Source organism: Mixophyes fleayi, chromosome 3 (assembly GCF_038048845.1).
Source record: "Mixophyes fleayi isolate aMixFle1 chromosome 3, aMixFle1.hap1, whole genome shotgun sequence".
NCBI classification, from domain to species: domain Eukaryota; kingdom Metazoa; phylum Chordata; class Amphibia; order Anura; family Limnodynastidae; genus Mixophyes; species Mixophyes fleayi.
In genome coordinates this window covers 330,102,349-330,124,729 of record NC_134404.1, presented here as the reverse complement: position 1 = coordinate 330,124,729, position 22,381 = coordinate 330,102,349, and the positions used below count along the sequence as shown (strand labels likewise).

The 22,381-nt window shown below is 39.3% G+C and overlaps 1 protein-coding gene across 1 annotated transcript in view; it reads left to right on the top strand.

The window, feature by feature from the left end:
* The window catches only part of USH2A (usherin), a 558,840-nt gene that overhangs the window by 441,479 nt on the left and 94,980 nt on the right, over positions 1-22,381 (top strand). Inside the window, exons 56-60 of the mRNA XM_075204257.1 lie at positions 6,834-6,941; positions 8,487-8,670; positions 12,350-12,507; positions 18,524-18,682; positions 19,575-19,737. Of these exons, the coding sequence (XP_075060358.1) occupies positions 6,834-6,941; positions 8,487-8,670; positions 12,350-12,507; positions 18,524-18,682; positions 19,575-19,737 (772 nt within the window). The remainder of the gene's footprint in view (positions 1-6,833; positions 6,942-8,486; positions 8,671-12,349; positions 12,508-18,523; positions 18,683-19,574; positions 19,738-22,381) is intronic.

Genomic DNA, 22,381 nt, shown 5'->3' with positions numbered 1-22,381 from the left:
AAAGATGTTAAAAAAAAAGCATTAAGTAATTGAAGACGGAAGTCCTCAGTTAATTATTTAGAGGTGTTATCAATGCTTTAAGTAAACTGAGGCCTTTTCTGCTATCTCACTGAGCTGAATGCTTCTGGGAGCCCATGGCCAGCGACTATCATCTTCTCCGATTCTCTAATGCAAACAGCACATGGCAGCTTGTCAATAAAAGACCTTTTATATCATTTATTACTGCATACCTCCCCTACCCTGTACACAACAATTTGTTTCACCTTGTGGTATTACTATTACCTTACAAATGAGTTGGAGGGGGAGGCAGGAGAGAGTGAAACACGTTTTTGGAAGCTTGGCAGTAGGTGAGTTTTCCGATTTGCTGTACTTGTTAATAGAGTAATACGAATATACTAATATATAATTTGTTTGCTATAACTACAATGTTAATATTCAGCTGTGAATCATAGATGTCATACTTTTTAGAGCACCATTACACAATTTCAATAGTTTGTTTCAAATATAAAGTGAAGAGGCTACGGAGATGTGTTCAGCATATACTCAACTTTGTGAGTCACAGAAATTTAAAGAGATACAAGCACTTTAAAATGCATCTGTTTACAAAGCCAGTTGAGCTATGTGTGCCAAGCTGACTGTGTAAACTAAAGACTCTCTCTATATAAGTTAGTACATAACTGACTACAGTAGAAAGGAAAATATTTTTTTTTGGCCCTGACTCAAAGAGCTTACAATTCAAATGAGTGAATTGTTTCAACTTTGCTTTTCGACAGAACAGTAAAACATTGTCATTCTGCATGTTGCATTTCTAAATATTGACAACAACCAATCAGCACTAAGGGGGCAATTAATTAAAGGGCAATAAGCTTATAGCCTATTGCTTAGGCAAGCGATAGGGAGTTTTTTCGCTTCATCCTACACTCAGCACGGAGACTGGTAGAAAATATATGTCCATGTAAACAGCATTTCAAGGATAGTGCTTAAACTAACAAGAGATATTAGATAATTAAATATGTCTCTTATTTCATGCTGATAAATTCTGATAACAGTATAATAGTCATATAGCATCAGGTTACAGTACGGTGTACAGGTATATGGTAAACATGATGATGTTTTTTTCCATCTGCCCTCTCGTTAACCCAGAGACACACTAGAAAATACAACAAAAAGCCCATTCTGACTCTTGGCATGCTTTCAAATGACCGCAGTTCAGACAAATTAAATTACAAAAGATTTTCCTGAGTGACAGGCGTGCGTATTGCTCCAGACAACATACCCCTGTTGTAATTAACAGAGGAAAGCCTTACATGATCATCCTACATGCTTCACGTCAGTAGGTCATCTGGGGTCCTGTCTGAATGTTGAGGATAATTGATAACCGCTGCGCTTTTTTTTTTATTTGCACAGGTGTAATGTGCAGAAGGAACCGTGAATGATATATGCTGTGAGCTGTTTTATATGATACCATAATAAGTGCTTTTTTTACACTGAATATTTGAGAAATGTAGTTATAATGATTCGTGTTTTATGGCGCTATTCTTGAAGAGCTTCCACGACTCCCTTCAGGGGAATTTGAATAATTGGTTGCCACGGAAATCTTTTCTATCTTAAATGTTAAATCCTTGGCTTTCCTCCATAACTTGCTTCAGTGCGGTTTCAGTCATTATTTATCTTTAAATATATCTTCAGATTAATGACGTGTAGTATGGTATAGACTCATCCGTTGGACGTTGGTAGTCCCAGGCAGAATTTAATCAGGCCTCAAATGACATTATGATTTACGGCATGGTTCCGTATTTAGTCATCGCTAGGTATGACATAATATGAAATCCGTCATTTTGTGATTCTTTTTACAATGCTGGTTTTGTCCAGTTTTTGTCCAGTTTTTTGGTTCTTCCCATTAGCCATATTGCACTGTGCGATCACAGAACAGGAGAACTTAATCCATCCTAGGTTAAAAAGACCTTTGATTCAGTTCATAACTGCTTCCAAACTGAGCAGTATTATAGAATAAATAAGATCTTGTACACCTCTCGGACGTTGCCATCTCTGATGCAAAGATCCAATGGCCTTCTGTAAAAACATGCCTTAGTGAATGGCACAACAAAACTGTGCTTTAATCAATGTTTTAATAACATTAATTTAGGGCTTGCTATTTTGCGGTATTCATTTAGATTCACAATGAGCGCAGGCTCACTGAGTCTGACTTTGTAATGTCCCTGGCTTCATTCATTCACAATTCTCAGACTACCTAGAGCAGAGGTGCTCAAACACAGTTCTCAAGAGCTACCAACAGTTCATGTTTTCAGGATTTCTGTTTGCAGAAACAGGTGAGATAATTACTGACCCAGCCTAATCTGTTTGGCTCAGTCAGTAATTATCCCACCTGTTTCTGCAAACAGCCTGAAAACATGAACTGTCCGTAGCTCTTGAGGACTGAGTTTTGCCACCTCTAGCCTAGACTACACACAAGACTCATTTTCATCAGTACTAGAGATCTCCAGGGAATTTTACTGTATAAAAAGGTCAATTGACATTTCTATATGGTTTAATGAACATTTGTTCCAACGTTCTATTTGCAAAAAGTGACACAAACTGCGAGAGAAAAACTCCAAACGATGAAACAGTAAAAAAAAATTGTGCAAATCATTTACACACAAAATAGATAACAAATATTCCCTCTTTAACGCTACATAATGTAGATGTAAATCAAAAAATGAAAGTGCTCATAGTAAAACTCCAAGAACTAGGAATCTATCCATACACGTTAAAGTGATGAATGGGTATTATACACTGACATATATCACTTTTGCCATCCCAGTCTTACCTGACTGGGATTTGTAATGATGACACTGTCTATCTTAGTTTGTAGTGCTGTTCCTTATGTGCTGAGAACAAAGAAAGTAAAAGTGCTGAAATAAGATGAGCGAAATTGTAGCAGAATTAAGCTTGAATTTAATTCTCTGGCAGAGCAGGTGGTGCTGCAGAGGGTCCTGCGATGCAATCTTTGACATTTGTTTTTCCTTCACCCCCTATAGCTGGATGATGGATTTGTAGATTCCACAGAATTAGATTTGGACTAAAAATTATAGTTGTAATTCTGAGCAGAACAAGTATGATAGGGGGAATTCCGAGCGAAATAAGTAAGATAGAGGGAATTCTGAGCGGAACAAGTATGATAGGGGGAATTATGAGCGGAACAAATAAGATGGGGGGAATTCTGAGCGGATCAAGTAAGATAGAGGGAATTCTGAGCGGAACAAGTATGATAGGGGGAATTCTGAGCGGATCAAGTAAGATAGGGGGAATTCTGAGCGGATCAAGTAAGATAGAGGGAATTCTGAGCAGATCAAGTAAGATAGATGAAAAACCGAGCGAAATAAGTAAAATAGAGGGAATTCTGAGCAGAACAAATAAGATAGGTGGAATTCTGAGCGGATCAAGTAAGATAGGGGGAATTCTGAGCGGATCAAGTAAGATAGAGGGAATTCTGAGCGGAACAAGTATGATAGGGGGAATTATGAGCGGAACAAATAAGATAGGGGGAATTCTGAGCGGATCAAGTAAGATAGGGGGAATTCTGAGCGGATCAAGTAAGATAGAGGGAATTCTGAGCAGATCAAGTAAGATAGATGAAAAACCGAGCGAAATAAGTAAAATAGAGGGATTTCTGAGCAGAACAAATAAGATAGGTGGAATTCTGAGCAGATCAAGTAAGATAGGGGGAATTCTGAGCGGATCAAGTAAGATAGAGGGAATTCTGACCGGATCAAGTAAGATAGAGGGAAATCCGAGCGAAATAAGTAAGGGGGAATTCTGAGCAGAACAAATAAGATAGGTGGAATTCTGTGCAGAACAAGTAAAATAGGGGGAATTCTGAGTGGAACAAGTAAGATAGAGGGAATTCCGAGCGGAACAAGTATGATAGGGGTGTTTCAATGGAACAAATTTGATGGCAGGAATTTCGAGTGGTACAAGTATAATAGGAGAATTCTGAGCGTAACAAGTATAATAGGGGAATTCTGAGCGTAACAAGTAAGATAGGGGTATGCCAATGGAACAAATATGATAGGGGGAATTCCATGCCCAAATGCCACATGAGGTAAATATTTTTGAAAATGTAACTAATTTTACCTTTCTCGTAAAACTTGAAGTCAGTGACTAAAGATGTGGGACAGCCTTTCACAACAATATGCAACCACTTAGTACAGTGAGCGCTATCTGATTAATTTTTCAATTAACTAGAACTGTTGTGTCAATTGTCATGACAACACGGCTCACATTTCTCTACCACCGAAATTATCAACTTATTTGTTTCGTTTAAAACTTATGGCAGTTAATGTTTACCAACCACCCCCATTGTGTATCAGTTTATTCTAATAATCCCAATTTGTCCTTTTATTCCCAGTAACTCCAAATATGTATAAATGTAGGTTCCGTTTAAAAATGTGCCCCTAAATCAAAATTATGGATGTGGATGATTAAATGATGACGTCTCTTTGAAAATAAAACAAACAATCCTTTATGAGTTAAAAATAAAACTTTTAGGGCTCTTATTAGACGTGGTAGCATCAAAAGCTTTACATGCACCGTGGCCCTATCTCTTCTGCTCCCAGATGTCACCATAGCTGTCTGTCGTTATATTTATTTCACTGTACAGATCGGTTCTCCAGAAGTTCTCTTTGCCTGAAGTAGGGAGACATAAATCCAGTCCATGTCCGCTGCCTCTATTGTGTGTGTCTTCCTAAACTAATTGATTTATTTTATTTTAGAGTGGTTGTGCATGGGTTTTGATTTAGTGTAAGGGGGTTGGCAGATATGTGACTGTCACTAATTGGTGACTGTTTTTGTCCTGGAGGAAAATGCTGTGCTCTGCAAATGGGTTCACAGGCTCTCTTTAGTTGGCAGTAGCTGTCCCCGAAGGTCATTTAAAGATTGCATCCACAGTTTTAAGCACCTTCTATCCTTCAAATGGAAAAAGATGCATTATAATCACAGGACGATTTCAGTCTGATGTGACTGCTGTAAGTTGTTTTGTGTTGATTCCAGGCGGTTAATTAAAGATCTCTCTTTTGCCTTTTGACATTACTTTTGCTGTTCTACACAACACAGTTGACATTTTTCAGTTTACGTTTATCGAGCTACGGGGGCTGAGCAGATTTATAGCTATTAGTGAATGCATATGTCGACTGATTGTCAGAGGAATAAGGTGCCTTTATCTTTGTTCAGTTTTACTAAGTTCCACTTGTAATATCCTGGTAACTTAAAGGGAAATTGTTAAACCTTACAAAAGATTTCCTTCTGTTCCTAATGTAAAGTTAAGGTACAATTAATTTGAAATCCCAAACCGCCCTGTCACCCTTCTACAAAAATATTAATAAAAAAAATTAAACTGATTTTTAGTTTCGAAGGACATTAAATTAATTAGACTAATACAAGTGACCAATTGCACACACTGGGCCTCATGTAGAGTTTGACACAAATACTTGAACATGCCCTTACTTTACTTGGACTACACTAGCACTGTCCTTTCCTCCCCCCATCCGCCTCTATAAATGTAAGGAGTCGTAGAAGCAAGTCGCGACTGACTCATATGGATGCAAGTGTAAGTTTTTTTTGTGCACATGCGTAGTAGCGAAGCACATATTTTACACAAAATTGACTTGCGTCCAACTACACAAGGCCCATTGTTCAGACCGTGTTGGCAATCTCATTGCACAGACCCTATTGAACGTCGCCAGGGTTAGAGTATGCATGAGAACTTGAAGACACAAAGGCAGATTATTGTGAGGGAGGGGAAAGTAATTGTTGTAAACAGGGACTGTCATAGTGCAAGAAGATTCTTTTGTATTGGGAGTAAAAGAGGAGAAGAGTGGGTTTCCTCCGGGTGCTCCGGTTTCCTCCCACACTCCAAAAACACACTGGTAGGTTGCTAACAAATTGAACCTAGTCTGTGTGTCTGTTTTGCTGTCTGTGTGTTTGTCTGTGTGTCTGTCTGTCTGTCTGTGTGTATGTTAGGGAATTTAGACTGTAAGCCCCAATGGGGCAGGGACTGATGTGAGTGAGTTCTCTGTACAGCGCTGCGGAATTAGTGGTGCTATATAAATAAATGGTAATAATAATAATAATAAAAAAGTATTGTTTTGAATGAGGGAAAGGAGGAGGAATAGAGAATTATTAAAGTTAGTATCAAAGAAGATTATTGTTTTAACTATCGACAGAAGAAAGGAATCAGAGCATCCGGAGTTAAGAATTCTTGCAAGTCTGAAGTTCTCTTGCACGTATGTATGGAACTATGTCTGTAGAGGAAGTGGGTGTGAAGTATAAGATATAAAAGCATATTTTAGTGTCATTTCACAGAGATTTCAAAGGTAGTGTTACAATGTCTGTGCAGACTTTGGCCATACATCAACAATTTTTCTTTTCTAATAGCCTCATATTCGAGAAAATTACAGAGAATTGCACTTAAAAACAAAGGACAAACCTGCTTTGAAATATAAAAATGAATAATTATTTAGGAAGGGTGGCATTACTGGTAATACATACTAATTGTAAGACTTGACTCATTGGCATAGAAAGCATCCTTGCTAATCTCATCAATTAATAGTTAGACTAAAATAATTTCCTGTTGGTTTAAGCTTATAGTCGGAAAACTATACTGGTTTTTTGCATAGTAGGAAAATCTTCTACTTAACGTGGAACTAAACACAGGATTTACTTTCACTTTAATTTGAAAATGCTAAAAATAGGGCCATACGGAATTACTTTTAAATAAATATCTGTCTTTATTTTATAAGAATTGTTACAATGTTTTTTTATTTTGATCCCTGTAGGTCTTCAGCCCTATACAAAATACGTCTTCTTCCTTACAGCGTGCACCTCTGTTGGATGCAATAACAGTCAGATGTCGTCAGGTAACACATCACAAGCCCCTCCTCAAGGTAAGTCATTTTTATTAATACAATTGTCATTTGTGGCTTTCTTGAGACTCCCCCTTCCCTGACACCCTCCATATGGGTGACTCTCTGCCGTCACTGTTATGGTGCATTTGACTAGGGTCTGAGCACCTTATTGTATTAAATCTTCAACAACTGGGATGTCTTCAGTTTTAAAGTGGGCGGGGATAGAAAAAACAATAGCCAATCAGATTGTCAGAATGTTTACAGTAGCAGGAGATGAGTGCTTGGATCTCATCGGATTATATTAGTGAGGAGAGAGCTGCATTTGACCGGGGCAATGACATGGTGTGATGAAGGGAATGGAGGCAGCAGGAAGTCACAGACTTAGAGTTATATAGTGGAAGGAGCAGGGTCCCCAAAAGCACAGAGTGTATCAGGAGATGAGTGATGTTTTCGTGAGGACAGGGCTGCATGTGACAGGGGTGGTGTCATGATGTGAGGAGGGTAATGGAGGTAGCAGGAAGCCAGACTGAGAATTATATAGTGAAAGGAGCAGGGTCCCCCAGCAGCACAGTGAATATCAGGAGATGAGTGATGTGGCAGTGAAGACAGGACTGCATGTGACAGGGGCAGTGACATGATGTGAGGAGGGTAATGGAGGCAGCAGGAAGCCACAGACTGAAAATTATATAGTGGAAGGAGCAGGGTAAACAGCAGCACAGAGTATATCAGAAGATGAGGGATGTGTTAGTGAGGACAGGCCTGCATGTGACGGGGGCAGTGACATGATATGAGGAGGGGAATGGAGGCAGGAAGCCACAGACTGAGAGTTATACAGTGGAAGGAGCAGGGTCACAAGCAGCACAGAGTATATCAGGAGGTAAGTGATGTGTTAGTGAAGACAGGACTGCATGTGACAGGGGAAGGAGGGGAATGCAGGAAGCTACAGATCGAGACATAAACAGTGGAAGGTGCAGACTCTTATTAATCTTGGGCTTGAAAATGACTGTTTTGCAACCAGACTAGCCTCCTGCCAATCCTTTCAGGCAAACCTGCTCTTTTGGCAAATGTCAGAGTGCCAGTCTGAACCTGCTTAAGAACACTGTATTTTACAGCATTATATTTAATAATGCATTTTTTTATGTTGTATTATTATTATTATTATTATTATTATTTATAAATATAATTATTATTATTACCATTTATAATTCTATATTATTATTTTTTTACTGTTTTTACTCATTTCTTTTGGAAAAATAACTGTTTTTTTGGGTAAGGGTACGAATGACACTTATTTAATGAAACAACAAAAGTGGATGATGTGCCGTAAGCCCTAGCAGCCAATCAGATATTAGCTTTCATTAGTCTTGCTACACTCGACTCCTAAAAGCTGCCATCTCATTGCTTGCTATGGGTTACATTGCTCTTTTTACGGTATCATTAAATAAGCACCAAAGTGGATGCATTGACTTAATCTTAACCTTAAAAAAAATCAGCACAATCAACAATATATATAACAACCATTGTGGAAATACTGCATAAAACATCAGCAAAATACCAATGAGAGCTGTTCTTTTTACGGTCTAGGAGTGTGGTTAGATCCTTGCCACGTCACAATCAATTCATCAGTGCTGGAACTATATTGGAGGGAACCAGAGAAGCCCAATGGGATGATTTCTCAGTATAGACTGATACGGAACGGGACAGTCCTTTCCACAAGAAGTGGAGAATATTTGAATTTCACTGATGTTGGCCTGCAGCCCAACAGCAGGTAATGTTTAACACTGATCTATATTAAGCTTTCAAGCAATGATTAACAATGATATTGTATCTGGGTTTGGTACAAACAAGACTTTTACTTCCTCTTTTATAAAGGGAAAAATCATTATTGCTTAATCATTCAGAGGCATTGACAAAAACTCCTCCAAGACTTCTGTCATTGCATATATTGAAGAGACTTGTATTGACTGCAGCTATATTCGCCGCTGTTCTCAGGAATTAAACTAGATAGCCCATAAAAAAAAAATGTTAAAAGTTTTTTTTTTGTTTTTTTTTAACTTAACACAAAAAGTTTGCCAACTGCATTTATTTTTCTTTTGTTACATTCTTCTATGTGTTTCCTAAATATTACCAACTCATATCAGTTATTCTGCAAAGTCTGTCCATCATCAATACACACTGGCGTTCGCAACAGTGTATTGTGACTGTATATAAAATATATATATTTAAAATTGATCACTAGTCATTGAGGCTCCCAAGGGCCTTTAAGTCTGACACTTAGGCACCACAGGCAAGGGTGTAGGACCCACGGGGTTGGAGGGGGCAGTTGTTCCTGCATGATTTCTGTTGGGTGGGCAAAGACTGTGCCCCCCCCCCCCCCTCCATGAACTTCAAAAGCCTTCATGCTATCTTATGAAGTCATGGTATCTGTTCTAGACTGGTGAAACTTTTTTAAAATGATAGATTGTGTTACTATAACTACCAAATGTTCTTTAATATAGATTGCCTTACTATAGATTTAATACAGACTGATTGATTTGTTTATTTTAAAAAAACTGAGTGATTTACTAAACTGCGGGTTTGAAAAAGTGGAGATTCTAGCTGTCATTTTGTAGAATGTACTAAATAAATGAGAACTTGGGGCCTGATTCATTAGTCATCTTATTTGTCGTTTTTTGCTTATCTTCAGCAAATCTACTCTGTGCATGCTCAGAAAAGGGAGATAAGAAGCAAAATCCACTGCGTAAGTGAAAAATTTCTTAAATTAAGATGAAAATTTATCTTAACTTCACTCTTATCTCCCCGTTTCTTCTTAAAAATAAGCATCTTAACTTTTGCACAAGATAAGATCACTAATGAATCAGACCCTAGAATTTGATTGGTTGCTATAGACAACATCTCCACTTTTTCAAACCCGCAGTTTAGTAAATATATCCCTCAGTGTTCAGTTCATAAACATTTAATAAATAACCTGTATTGATGATGACCAACTAGCTAATCACTTTACTTTTATCCTGAAATTTGTGCGGTGCGTCCAGTAACAAACATGAGATATAGCAATTTAAATTTATAACACATATCATAACCAGTGAGACAGTGACTATAGATTTAAAAATACTCCCAATCAATGAGATTAGGCTGTCACCAAAATTTGAATAAAAACTAGATTAAGGACTATGAATTTTTAAGGTGAACATTGAATTTATCAATTTAACAGCTATTGTACTAATTGGTCGTTAATTCAATAATAATATTGAATAATTTGTAGTAAAATAAACAATGAATCTAGGGTTGGCCAACCCCTGAAACACTGACAAAAATTAATATAGGATTGGAAGTCTTTGTATATCTACAGTCACTGTTATAACTGTTGTAAAATGAGATGCAAATCGCAAGAAAAAGGGGCTCCAAGCTCTACAGTAGTCCTTGGCCTGTTACCCTCACATGAAAATTTTGGTTCCTACTCCTCTGACCACAGACAGATTGCAGGTAGGAGCTTAAAGCTGGGTACACACTACAGAAAATTACTGTAACAGTTTTATCAATGACTGAAAGTCCCGATGAACATGCAGATTTATGTGGACACACCTACAGAGTTTACCTTCAGATCTGTGCTCTTCATCTCTCATAACCATCTGCTGATAAGATCAGGACTCTGCACACTCTATGGAGATCTGCCTACACTGCTGGTCGTGAGTGCGTACACACTTCCAAATTTACTCGACATAGTTCCATCGTTGACCGTGATTTTTAGGAAGTCTAGAAAACCAAATCAAACAATATGATGTTCTTTGGTGCGATAAAACATGATGGTGGGAGAGTACACACTAATGCGATATCTGACCCAATTGCATGAAATTACTGTAGTGTGTGCCCAGCCTAAATGTGTCTTGTATTAGTTATTACTGCCTGTGCTCCATCCTGCATCCTTTCTGAGCTTCCCAGAACAAAAGTCAGACAGAGGGACGACGCAGGCCGACCGCCATGTGCATCCCTCTATACAGTGTTATACCGTGTGAGCACCCAACACCTTAATTGAGCTTTATCCTTGTTCACATCATCATCATCATTTATTTATATAGCGCCACTAATTCTGCAGCGCTGTACAGAGAACTCATTCACATGAGTCCCTGCCCCATTGGAGCTTACAGTCTAAATTCCCTAACATATACACACACACACACACACACACACAGACAGACACACATACTAGGGTCAATTTTGATAGCAGCCAATTAACCTACCATAATGTTTTTGGAGTGTAGGAGGAAACTGGAGCACCCGGAGGAAACCCACGCAAACACATATTTGTAGTTGCCCAATGGAGCATGAATTTAAATAGTGTGCACCCTGTGTTGGTCCTAGTTCAATTTGCTGATAAACACATTTGAAGATCTAACATGTAGGGATCAATAATCCCTATACTTGCAGCATAGTGCTTCAAATGCATTGAATAGAGTACAACGGAAGTCGCAGAAATGAAATCAGTGGTATATTATATTAGGAGCCCCACAATTTAAAGGGTCCCAGACCTTCCATGTGAAAACTTAGTATTGCATTCATGACCATGACAGAAGATAGGGTGAGCTTGGGGTGATGAACGTGCTGTATATTTCTGTTTTACAAAGAACTTGGGAAAAACTTGCTGTCTATTGAACTTCAGTCTTTGTTTTCTTATAGCTCAGGACGAATGCTCGTTTTAGTCGCATGCAAATGCCAAATAACAATGTAAAAATTCCTTCAAGGATTACAGAGTAACATTGTTTCAGAAAAGAGTCTCAGACATAGGTGTACACTGGAAGTAAAGATGCTCAGGCTCGGTTCCCCGAGAACCGAACATACCCGAACTTAGCAGATCCGAGTACCGAGCGGATACTGTTGCGTGCCCTCGGAACTGAAAACGAGGCAAAGCTTCATTGTTACGTCGTTGGATCTCGCGAGTTTTGGATTACTTTTTAAGATCCAACATCACGGAGAGTGGGAGGGAGGGCGGACCCCCATTTTTCTTTTCTGCCACTGTGTGCCAATGTGTCCTAGATGTGCTAGGAACTGCTGTGTGTTGGAGTCATTGCTCTGTCGCTTACCATCCAGCCAGGTCGCTGCAGTATTTGTCCGATAGTATATGAAAATAATATTGTGACCTGTGAGGTGGTCAAAATTGACTGGAAATGACTGGAAATTAATGTTATTGAGGTTAATAATAATGTAGGAACAAAAAGAGAGCAAAAATATGTGATTTTAGCATATTTTAGGATTTTTTGTAAAAATCCAAAACCAAAACACATGAGGGTGATTTTGCCAAAACCAAAACCAAAACATGAAGCTAATCCAGATCCAAAACCAGTTAATGGGGGTCAGTGAGCATCTCTAGTTCAGAACAAACGTATCATACTGCCCATGTCTGATCCTTTTAATCCAAGTAGGGTCCTGTATTTATTTGTTTTATATAGGTATTTATACCAGCTGGAAGCCAGGAACGAAGCAGGAAGCAACATCAGTGACATCTATGTTGTGGAAACACCCAATGACACCCCCGACAAAATCCCTGTACCGTACAATATCACTGTGCTGGGGCCCGATTCCATATTTGTGGCTTGGGACCCTCCAGGTAAGGCAATTCATAGTATTCATTTTCGGCTTGGAGGCTTAAGTTGAGTTAATATTTGTTTTTATAACATACAGTATACAACATATATTTGCATTATGTTTTACTATTAGTCCTTTCGGGTTTACCGATGTCCATTACTCCGACATGGAGAAACCCTACAAAGAAAACCAGAAATACAAATTTTAAGTTGGGTTAAGTGTTTAAACGCTTAACCTTAGGGGGTCCCCACATTGCAGCTTTAAATTTTTATTGACAGACGTCGCGATGACATCAGCCTGCAGTGCCAAACACTTCTCCAATCGGAATCACTTGCTGTCAGCATGGTGATCCAATCAGAGATCTCCAGCGTCGGGTTGAAGGTAAGTCTGTTTATTTTCCAATCGATTTTTCATAATTTCGGATTTTCTTTGTAGGGTTTCTCCATGTCGGAGTAGTGGTAATCGTAATAACGATTACCACCTGTTCTTTCATGACTGGAGGGACTTAGCACCATAATGACCAGAACACTTTCTGCATTTTCATTCTTGAAGATGGCTCAATTAGCTTCACCTGAAACTATTTTTTTAATTTGTTTTTTTAGAAGAGATATGTTTTTTGTTTGTTAGAATATTAGATTAAATTAATTTTACAACAAAATATGTTTTTTTCCTGATTTTTTTCCATTGTTACATTCAGTGCAGCCCTAAATTACACCAACCCCTTATCTCCTAGCCCACCCAAGTACGGGGATACCAGATAGCTTCTTGCAAGATTTTAGGCAGCAATAGGATCAGCTATATTTGTACAGCAGTATTGTATCATATCCCAGTGCAACACAATTATACAACTTTATCTTATGATGCACAGACATGGTTAAAAAAATAAAAAATAAATCTATGAAAAATATATACAATTAGTAAAAGTTGCAGAAATACAAATACAAGCCAATAACTTAAAGTCATCTTAATGGGGAGAAAACCTCTTGGAGGAAACATATGACATGTACTAAATAGCACTAAATATTCAGATCTAATGCTGTCACTTCCACTCGGAGCTCAGTATATGCTGTCCTGCTTTATATAAAATCACCTTATCATTGACCAACAATCCATCTGTCCAAAACCTGTAAAATATCACTCTTCAAAATTGTAAAGAACATCCAACCTGCCAATCAAGGACGTATTTAGCATCTATGCAATTTTGGCACTTTTTTTGGGGGCCTAGTGCAATACTGTTCAGGAAAAGCATCCAATTTTTTTGATATTCATTTAATGTTTTATTTTTTCCTCTTTAACGTTTTAACTTTTACTGGTGAAATTGACCACACTGCAGGTTTTCGTGTGAATTGATGCACCGTTTGTAAACTGTGCAATTTAAATAGACAAAACTGAATATGGGATCACAAATATAACAACTACAAGGTCTGAAAGCACTTTTGCAGTTTGAAGTCCTTACTGGGATACAAATAGTCCCATTTATCAAGGGGGAAATTTACTAAAGTGCAGTTTTGTATGCGGTTTGCAAAACCGCCATATATTGCATGCAGCTTTCAGAGCCAAACTGTAGGATTTATCATTCTACGCCGGCATGCAAGAACACTCATAAACTATAGGAGCATTCTGGCACTTATAGTACAACAGGAGTTTGCTCTATATTTTGACAGTTTTATCTTAGTACCCAACAGCCATGGGTACCAGAAGGGGCCCAGTGCAGGGCTTCATAGACAAATCGAGGGGGGGGGGAATGGGGGTTCCTAGTGCCTGGAAACCCCTCTCCAAGCCAGAGGCACTGTATAAATGAGATAGCTGGACCCTGCCCCTGCTTCACATGGCTCTGCTTGAGAAGGGAGAGCTGCGTGCACCGAACAGTAGTGCACACAGCATTGCCCATGTATATTATGGGGATAGGAAGAGTTGGAGAGCAGCCAATCACTCTCTAATATTATAGCCACGCCCCCATGCATGCTGGTCATTTGCCCCTGGGCTTGATCATTTGTTTTTGGCCCTCCTTCTCCCCCACAGGACCAAGCCCATTGGTGAGTAGGCTGGGTTGTTACAGAATGCTAGGGATAGCACCAGATAATAATAAGGGGGTATTAGAAAGAAATTCATTATACATGGGGGCAGAATTAGGTTGGTTACCCACTGGCATTAGGGAAATGTCAAACAAAATGGCCTTGTGGAGGTCAGCAGTACGTGAAGCATACACAAGTAAATGGAGCGTGCAGTGTCCAAAAGATTCCATCCCTATACCCGTCTGCATACCTTTACTGATGTTAAAAAAGTTTAGTATAAGCAAAATTTTTATTGCCAGTGGGTAAGGTGCCTTAATAGTTTATGACGCATTCACTTAAGGCAGCTTCAATTTTGAACGTCCAATGGTTACATTGTAGCCAGATATGTATTTGCCTTTGACAAAGTATAAAGTTACAGAATTTTGTGTTTCTTGTGTTCTTTAACATTAAGAAAATAATTTAATAAAAACACAGCATGGAATATATTTTACTATGCTTTTACTGATAGATCTTGAAAACATTTTATAACGTTCTAAACTGAATATCATGGTCATAACACATATAATTATAGAAGTATTGTGATTTGAGAGACAGACAAACGTGTTTAAAAAACAAATTCCCAAGACAACTTCAGCGGCAATCTTTTTTTTTTTTAATATTAAATGACGGGATGGTTGTGACTTCCCATCAAATAGTTTTTATTGAAAAGGTTTTATTGCATCACTCTGATAAGACATTTAATGACAACTCATTCCCCCAACTGGCGGAATGCTCAGTTCCCGAGATCTCAACTGTAGAGTATGAATTTTTAATGGAGAGTACAGGTGGATTGACCTAACTGGAGAGGTGCCAGAGCAATGAGTAGCCGTATCTAATACAGCCAATCAAAGAAATCCATCTAGCGAAATGGACTACACTGACTTGTATGTAGGTAGTGAGGAATAAAAATTGAAAACAGCATCCTCTCTCCTCGCTTCTCACTGAATGTCGGGCATGACATCATCACGCTCGACATTCAGTGACAAGCGGCAGGAGAGAGGAGGATGCTGGGTCCTGGGCGCCGCCGGATTGGTAGCTTTTTGTTTTTTTGGGTCTTTTTTTCTTCCTGGCCCCCGGGATGCAGAGGAGGCAGAGTGAGGAAACGCAGAGGGGGCACAGTGAGGAAGCGCAGAGGGGGCAGAGTGAGGGGACGCAGAGAGGGGCAGAGTGAGTGGACGCAGAGGGGGCAGAGTGAGTGGATGCAGGGGCACAGAGTGTGTGGAGATGAAGGAGGGCACAGAGTGTGTGGATATGAAGGAGGGCACAGAGTGTGTGGATGAAGAGGGCACAGAGTGTTTGTATGCAGGGGCACAGAGTGTGTGGATGACGATGCAAGGGCACAGAGTGTGTGGATGAAAGAGGGCACAGAGTGTGTGGATGAAGGAGGGCACAGAGTGTTTGGAAATGAAGGAGGGCACAGAGTGTGTGGATATGAAGGAGGGCACAGAGTGTGTGGATGAAGAGGGCACAGAGTGTGTGGATGAAGGAGGGCACAGAGTGTTTGGAAATGAAGGAGTGCATAGAGTGTGTGGATATGAAGGAGGGCATAGAGTGTGTGGATATGAAGGAGGGCACAGAGTGTGTGGATGAAGAGGGCACAGAGTGTTTGGATGCAGGGGCACAGAGTGTGTGGATGACGATGCAAGGGCACAGAATGTGTGGATGAAAGAGGGCACAGAATGTGTGGATGAAAGAGGGCACAGAGTGTGTGGATGAAGAAGGGCACAGAGTGTGAGGAGATGAAGGGGGCATAGAGTGTGTGGAGATGAAGAAGGGCACAGAGTGTGTGGAGATGAAGAAGGGCACAGAGTGTGTGGATGAAGGAGGGCACAGAGTGTTTGGATGCAGGGGCACAGAATGTGTGGATGACGATGCAAGGGCACAGAGTGTGTGGAGATGAAGGAGGGCACAGAGTGTTTGGAGATGAAGCAGGGCACAGAGTGTGAGGATGAAGGAGGGCACAGAGTGTGTGGATGAAGGAGGGCACAGAGTGTGTGGAGATGAAGGAGAGCACAGAGTCTTTGGAGATGAAGGAGGGCACAGAGTGTGTGGAGATGAAGGAGGGCACAGAGTGTGTGGAGATGAAGGAGAGCACAGAGTCTTTGGAGATGAAGGAGGGCACAGAGTGTGTGGAGATGAAGGAGGGCACAGAGTGTGTGGAGATGAAGAAGGGCACAGTGTGAGTTAGCTGTAAATTATTCTTTGACAGAAAAATAACTGAAAAAAATATATAATAATATTATTTTCCCTTGCATTTATGTGAATTATTTTTGCATACAACTAAATAAGTTTTTCTTTCTTGACCTAAATACTTATTATTACGTTTTATGACCCAACTACTTGTAAAACGGGACTGTTTGGTAATTATTTTGGAGAGGTGCCTTGAAAAAATTATGGAGACTCTAAGGGTGCCGCGAACTGCAAAAGTTTGGCAACCACTGCCTTAAATGATTAAACTCTATTGTATTATACCACCATAGATCTAATATTTGATACCGTATAAAAGATACCCCATTCCAGCCATGTATTTTTTTTTCTTTTCTTTTTTTTTTTTTTACAGTTTCACTTTAATTATTCAGGTCTCTGACAAATTGTACTTCAGTTATTCCTGAAGAAAACATTTATTGAGACATGTGTCCCAGATTCTCACCCAGAGCCGTTGTGAAATATCAACTATTTATTTGTACGGATAATAATGAATTTCTGATTGCATTGTAAGTTCATAAATGTTAAATAAACTATCAGCGTTGAGTTGTAAATTATGAAAAGCTGCTGTGCTGAGAATATTAACACCAAAACCTTGTTCTTTAGTGAACATGAAAATCCGCTTTGGCAGCTTGTCATTACACTCATGGTAACTCTGACACCAAATAACAAAACTGCCATTTGCACTTAAGATAAATTGGTTCATATGCTCTTCCTTGTGCTGTTTCATCCAACCAGATAAAAATGAAACATATAATATGACAAAGGCTTTTGGCTGTACAGTCACACTCTTACAAATATTGAAAGAAACTATTTTCTCTTTGTATTTGTTTAATGTAAATATTATATATGTTTTGCCACTTTTAGATGACTCTTTATTAGCTTGTATATGACCTCCTACCTGATAAATACAATAGGTCTCAGTAACGACACACAATGACATATTTGCCCCAAGCCTTGATTTTTCGCAAGTGCACCAAGATTTCTGTGGGGGGAGGAACATATGGGCTTTGTGGAATCATCATCATCATCATCAGCTATTTATATAGTGCTACTAATTCCGCACCGCTGTACAGAGAACTCATTCACATCAGTCCCTGCCCCGTTGGAGCTTACAGCCTAAATCCCCTAACATACACACACACAGACTGAGAGAGGCTAAGGTCAATTTAATAGTCGCCAATTAGCCTACTAGTATGTTTTTGTAATGTGGGAGGAAACCGGAGAACCTGGAGGAAACCCACGCAAACACAGGGAGAACATATAAACTCCATGGTTGGGAATTGAACTCATGACCCCAGTGCTGTAAGACAAAAGTGCTAACCACTAAGCCACCATGCTGCCTCAATGGCTATAAATGATTAGTAGCATATCTACCAACAGTACTAATATTATGGTCCACAGTTTCGAAAATCTGAATGGTTGTGGACTACCAACAAAGGGTGTTATTTATGTAGATCTGGGGGTGTTTGGAGCATAGACTAATTTGGCTATTTTAGTAGATACGTAGTTGTCACCTCAAATATCATGAGCCTGAATTAAAATTATTACCAATAAAAGGAGGAGCGTAATTCCAAATAATTGCTTACACCAACAATGTTCATCTTGAGGACAGATGGGTTAATTCCCCTGTGTAAGGTCAAGAACATTCTCAAAATATGCAACTCGTTTTATATACCTTTTTTTTGATTATTTTTATTTCCAAATACGTTTTTTTTCCCAGCTGTCAATGTTTCGATTTCTTGAATGTTCACATTGTGTTCCTGTATCTGTTACCAGGTGTGTATAATCCCAGCATACGCTTGGAGTATAACATTCTGCTGAACGCTGGTAGCATTGATGCACAAATTCACCCAGCGGGAGAAAAACAGTTCATCATTTTGGAAGACCTGATCCCAGGCGCTCAGGTTTACATCCGATTACAAGCTTGTCAAAATGGTAAGACAGCGACTGTTAGAAAGCCTTCTGTCTATCAGGTTTTAGATGTTATACATATAGTGGGAGTAATATTTTAATGCAGACATTTGCGGGATTGCTGCGCTAAAGCTCCCCATGTTGTGCGTTTATGGAGCCACACAATAGATAGCGCACAATAAGAAGGGGACTGCGACAAATCCTGGAACTAGGGGAGGCAATGAGGAGGTAGCTCTGCCAATTTCTTTCTTCAAAGAGTGGTCCTAGTCAATAGCAGTCCTGAAATGTTCTAAACCTCTCCTATCGAAACAAGTTCACGGGCCCGATTCTTTAGTGATCTTATCTTGTGCAAAAGTTAAGATGCTTATTTTAAGAAGAATCAGGGAGATAAGAGTGAAGTTAAGATGGATTTTCATCTTAACTTAAGAAATTCTTCACTTACGCAGTGGATTTTGATTCTAATCTCCTTCTTCTGAGCATGAACAGAGTGGATTTGCTTAAGATAAGCAAAAAACGGCAGATTAGATCACTTATGAATCAGGCCCCACGTCTTGATATAAATTGACTTCCTTAAAGAAGATGGTATATGATTGTCTAGTACTCCATTGTCTCACCAGCATTCAACATTCATTTGTTTCCACTCCAGACCACATGGCTAAAAGATGACCATGGTCCTAACACCAATCACTGTGTGAGTGGTGACCAGCCCAACTCCCATTTCTGGAGAGCAGGAAGTCACCACCATGAAATCTTCTTATAACCGTATATTGTGATATTGTGTCACTAGGCTGGAATTATTACGCGCTAGGCTAAATGTATGGAAAATAATGTATTGGCATTTATAATGTGCTGCATGAGCTATGTAAATGCCATAATAGGTGACTCCAATTTCATATCGATATTGGTTTTATTACAGGCAATTGCGGTGTCGGCAGTCCCACGTGTGAAGTAACTGCAGAAGCAGCACCGGAGGACCTTGACTCCCCATTAATTTATGCAATTGGGCAAAAATCCATTAAGATTACGTGGAAAGCTCCTAAGAAACCTAATGGAATCATAACAAGATACATCATTCACAGGTAAGTGTTTGAAAACTGTAATCCTTCAAAGTAGAATAATATTCTGTGTAGTGTGAACAAAGACCAGAGATTCCACTCCACACTTAATTTTTGTCAAGGGACACCTTCCATTTTTTATATAGACATAAAATACATATAATATACAAACAAAAACTGTGTATGTGAATCCTGCCTTAGTATAGCGTATAACTACACTGAGTGGCCCCCTCTATTAGGTCCACCTTTATAGTACTGGGTAGGACTCCTGAATGCTTGGTTGCATGAATTCAACAAGGTGCTGGAGATGTTCCTCAGAGATTATGGTCCATGTTGACTTCATCACATTGTGCTGTGGCTGCAGGTTTTCCAGCTACATATTCATAGTGCGAATCTCCCGTTCCACCACATTCCAAATGTCGCTCGCGGGATGTTTTTTGTTTTGCCCAACATTCTGAGACCGTTGTGCATGAAAATCCCAGGAGATCAGCAGTTTCTGTGATACTGAAACCACCTCATCTGGCACCAACAATCATTCCCCAGTTAAAGTCACATTTCTTCCCCATTCTGGTGTTTGGTCTGAACAACAACTGAACCTCTTGACCATGTCTTCATACTTATAAAGAGGGATGCCTAGCACTGTAAAGCACTAGCCTGCCTATTAGATTTCTCCCTTCCCCCAACATTCCCACCTGCAGGACAAACATGTCTACGGGCAGGAAAGCAAGACCGAGCCATAAAATCGCGGCTGTTCCGCTGACATTGGGGCAGTTGGGAGGTAGGTATATGGAGGAAATATACAAACTGCATGTATATGGAGGAAATATACAAACTGGAAACATTGCAGAGATACAACTCGTTTTTATATACTTTTATTTGGGCACATGCACTTATTTGTCCACCATACACACATTCTACTTTTTGACGTATATATTTTGTGGGGTTGTCGTCAACATTGAGCACATGGCAAAAGTAAAAAGGTTACTTTAAGGTATTGCCTACTAGCATATTTTGGTGCCACTTCCTTAATTACAACTTTTTGTCTCTTAAAATTCATCTCATCAGAGTCAGGTATTAATTAAGTCATATGTCACATTTGTATATTTTGTTGATTTATGCAACTGGTAGAATTGTGCCTCTAAAAGACATCCCCCCATATAAATTGACAGATGAATGCCGACACCTCTGAGAAAGGGCAGGAATCTCATTATATTAGGTAGGGTGTTATATATTTATTTTATGTGATACCTTTGTACATTTTTTTGGTCTTAATGACATTGGTTTATGTACACATATGAATATGCTTTTCCATATAAGATATGTCTAGATAGTGTAAAAGGCATCCGTTAAAAGTGATGGCTGGTACCCAATTGTCCAACCTTTAGAGAACGGGTAAAAATCTTTTGTTGGGGTAAATAAATCTCACCCTCTAAAAGGATAATGTCTAGCTAAATGCACACTTGCCCCTGGAGGGAACCCACGCAAACACTGGGAGAACATACAAACTTCACACATATAGGAACCCGAGTGGAATCGAACCCATGACTTCAGTGGCATGAACCAGCAATGCTAACCACTGTGCCATCATGCTGCTACCATGGGTTTTGCAAAAAACTCTATGGAGTAAATGTATCAATCGACGGTCACTGAAAATCACCATTCTTGGCGGTTTGCCATCATGTTTTACAACGGCAATTTTGTTCAAGGTATAGCCCATCAGGGTTTGCCTTGAATAAAATTGCCATGTTAAAAAATGATGGCAAACCGTGGAGAATCGGCAGATTTAAGTAACCGTCGATTGATACAATTAACCCTATGGGCTAGATTTACTAAGCTGCGGGTTTGAAAAAGTGGAGACGTTGCCTATAGCAACCAATCAGATTCTAGCTGTCATTTTGTAGAATGTACTTAATAAATGAAAGCTAGAATCTGATTGGTTGCTATAGGCAACATCCCCACTTTTTCAAACCTGCAGCTTAGTAAATATAGCCCTATGTGTCTTTTATCAGTGCTCTTGTTATCTACGGTATTTAATATTAATTTTAGTAGACTATATTATATCCTAGAATTGTTAGAATAAAATAAAACGATACAAAGTATCAGCAGATGCTGACGATTATGTTTCGCCCGGATGAATTCATAAACTAAACAAATAATTACAGCTACTTTCCCTCTGCAGTTCTGTTAAAACCCAGAGAATATCCTGCAAGAAGCCGGCGTCAGTGGAAAGTACTGTAAATTGAATTTGACAGCGTTTGATGTCATTTGATTATTCCAGTCACAGCCCAACAATGATATAAAGAGTAATATGAAACAGAATGTGTTACTGCCGAACACACTCCAAAGCAATAAACTTTCCAGCAATGTGACACAATCACCTCACAATCATAATTGTAGCCTGTTTGATACCTCTGAGTACAGCGGAAGGGCACTGACTGACACAGATACATTTTGTTTTTTATTTTAAGTGAAATGAGAATGGCGCACTGGGGCTTCAGATACAATCGTTACATTCACCTACATAAGCATGAATCACTTGCCAGTTATTTCTCTGGAAGTTTAAATGTACTTAGACAACAACAATATTAAATCTGTCTCCGATAGCGGCATCAAAACAAGGAAGGAGAATCCAGATGTATTACAAAGTGTCTGTGTGTATATGTGTATA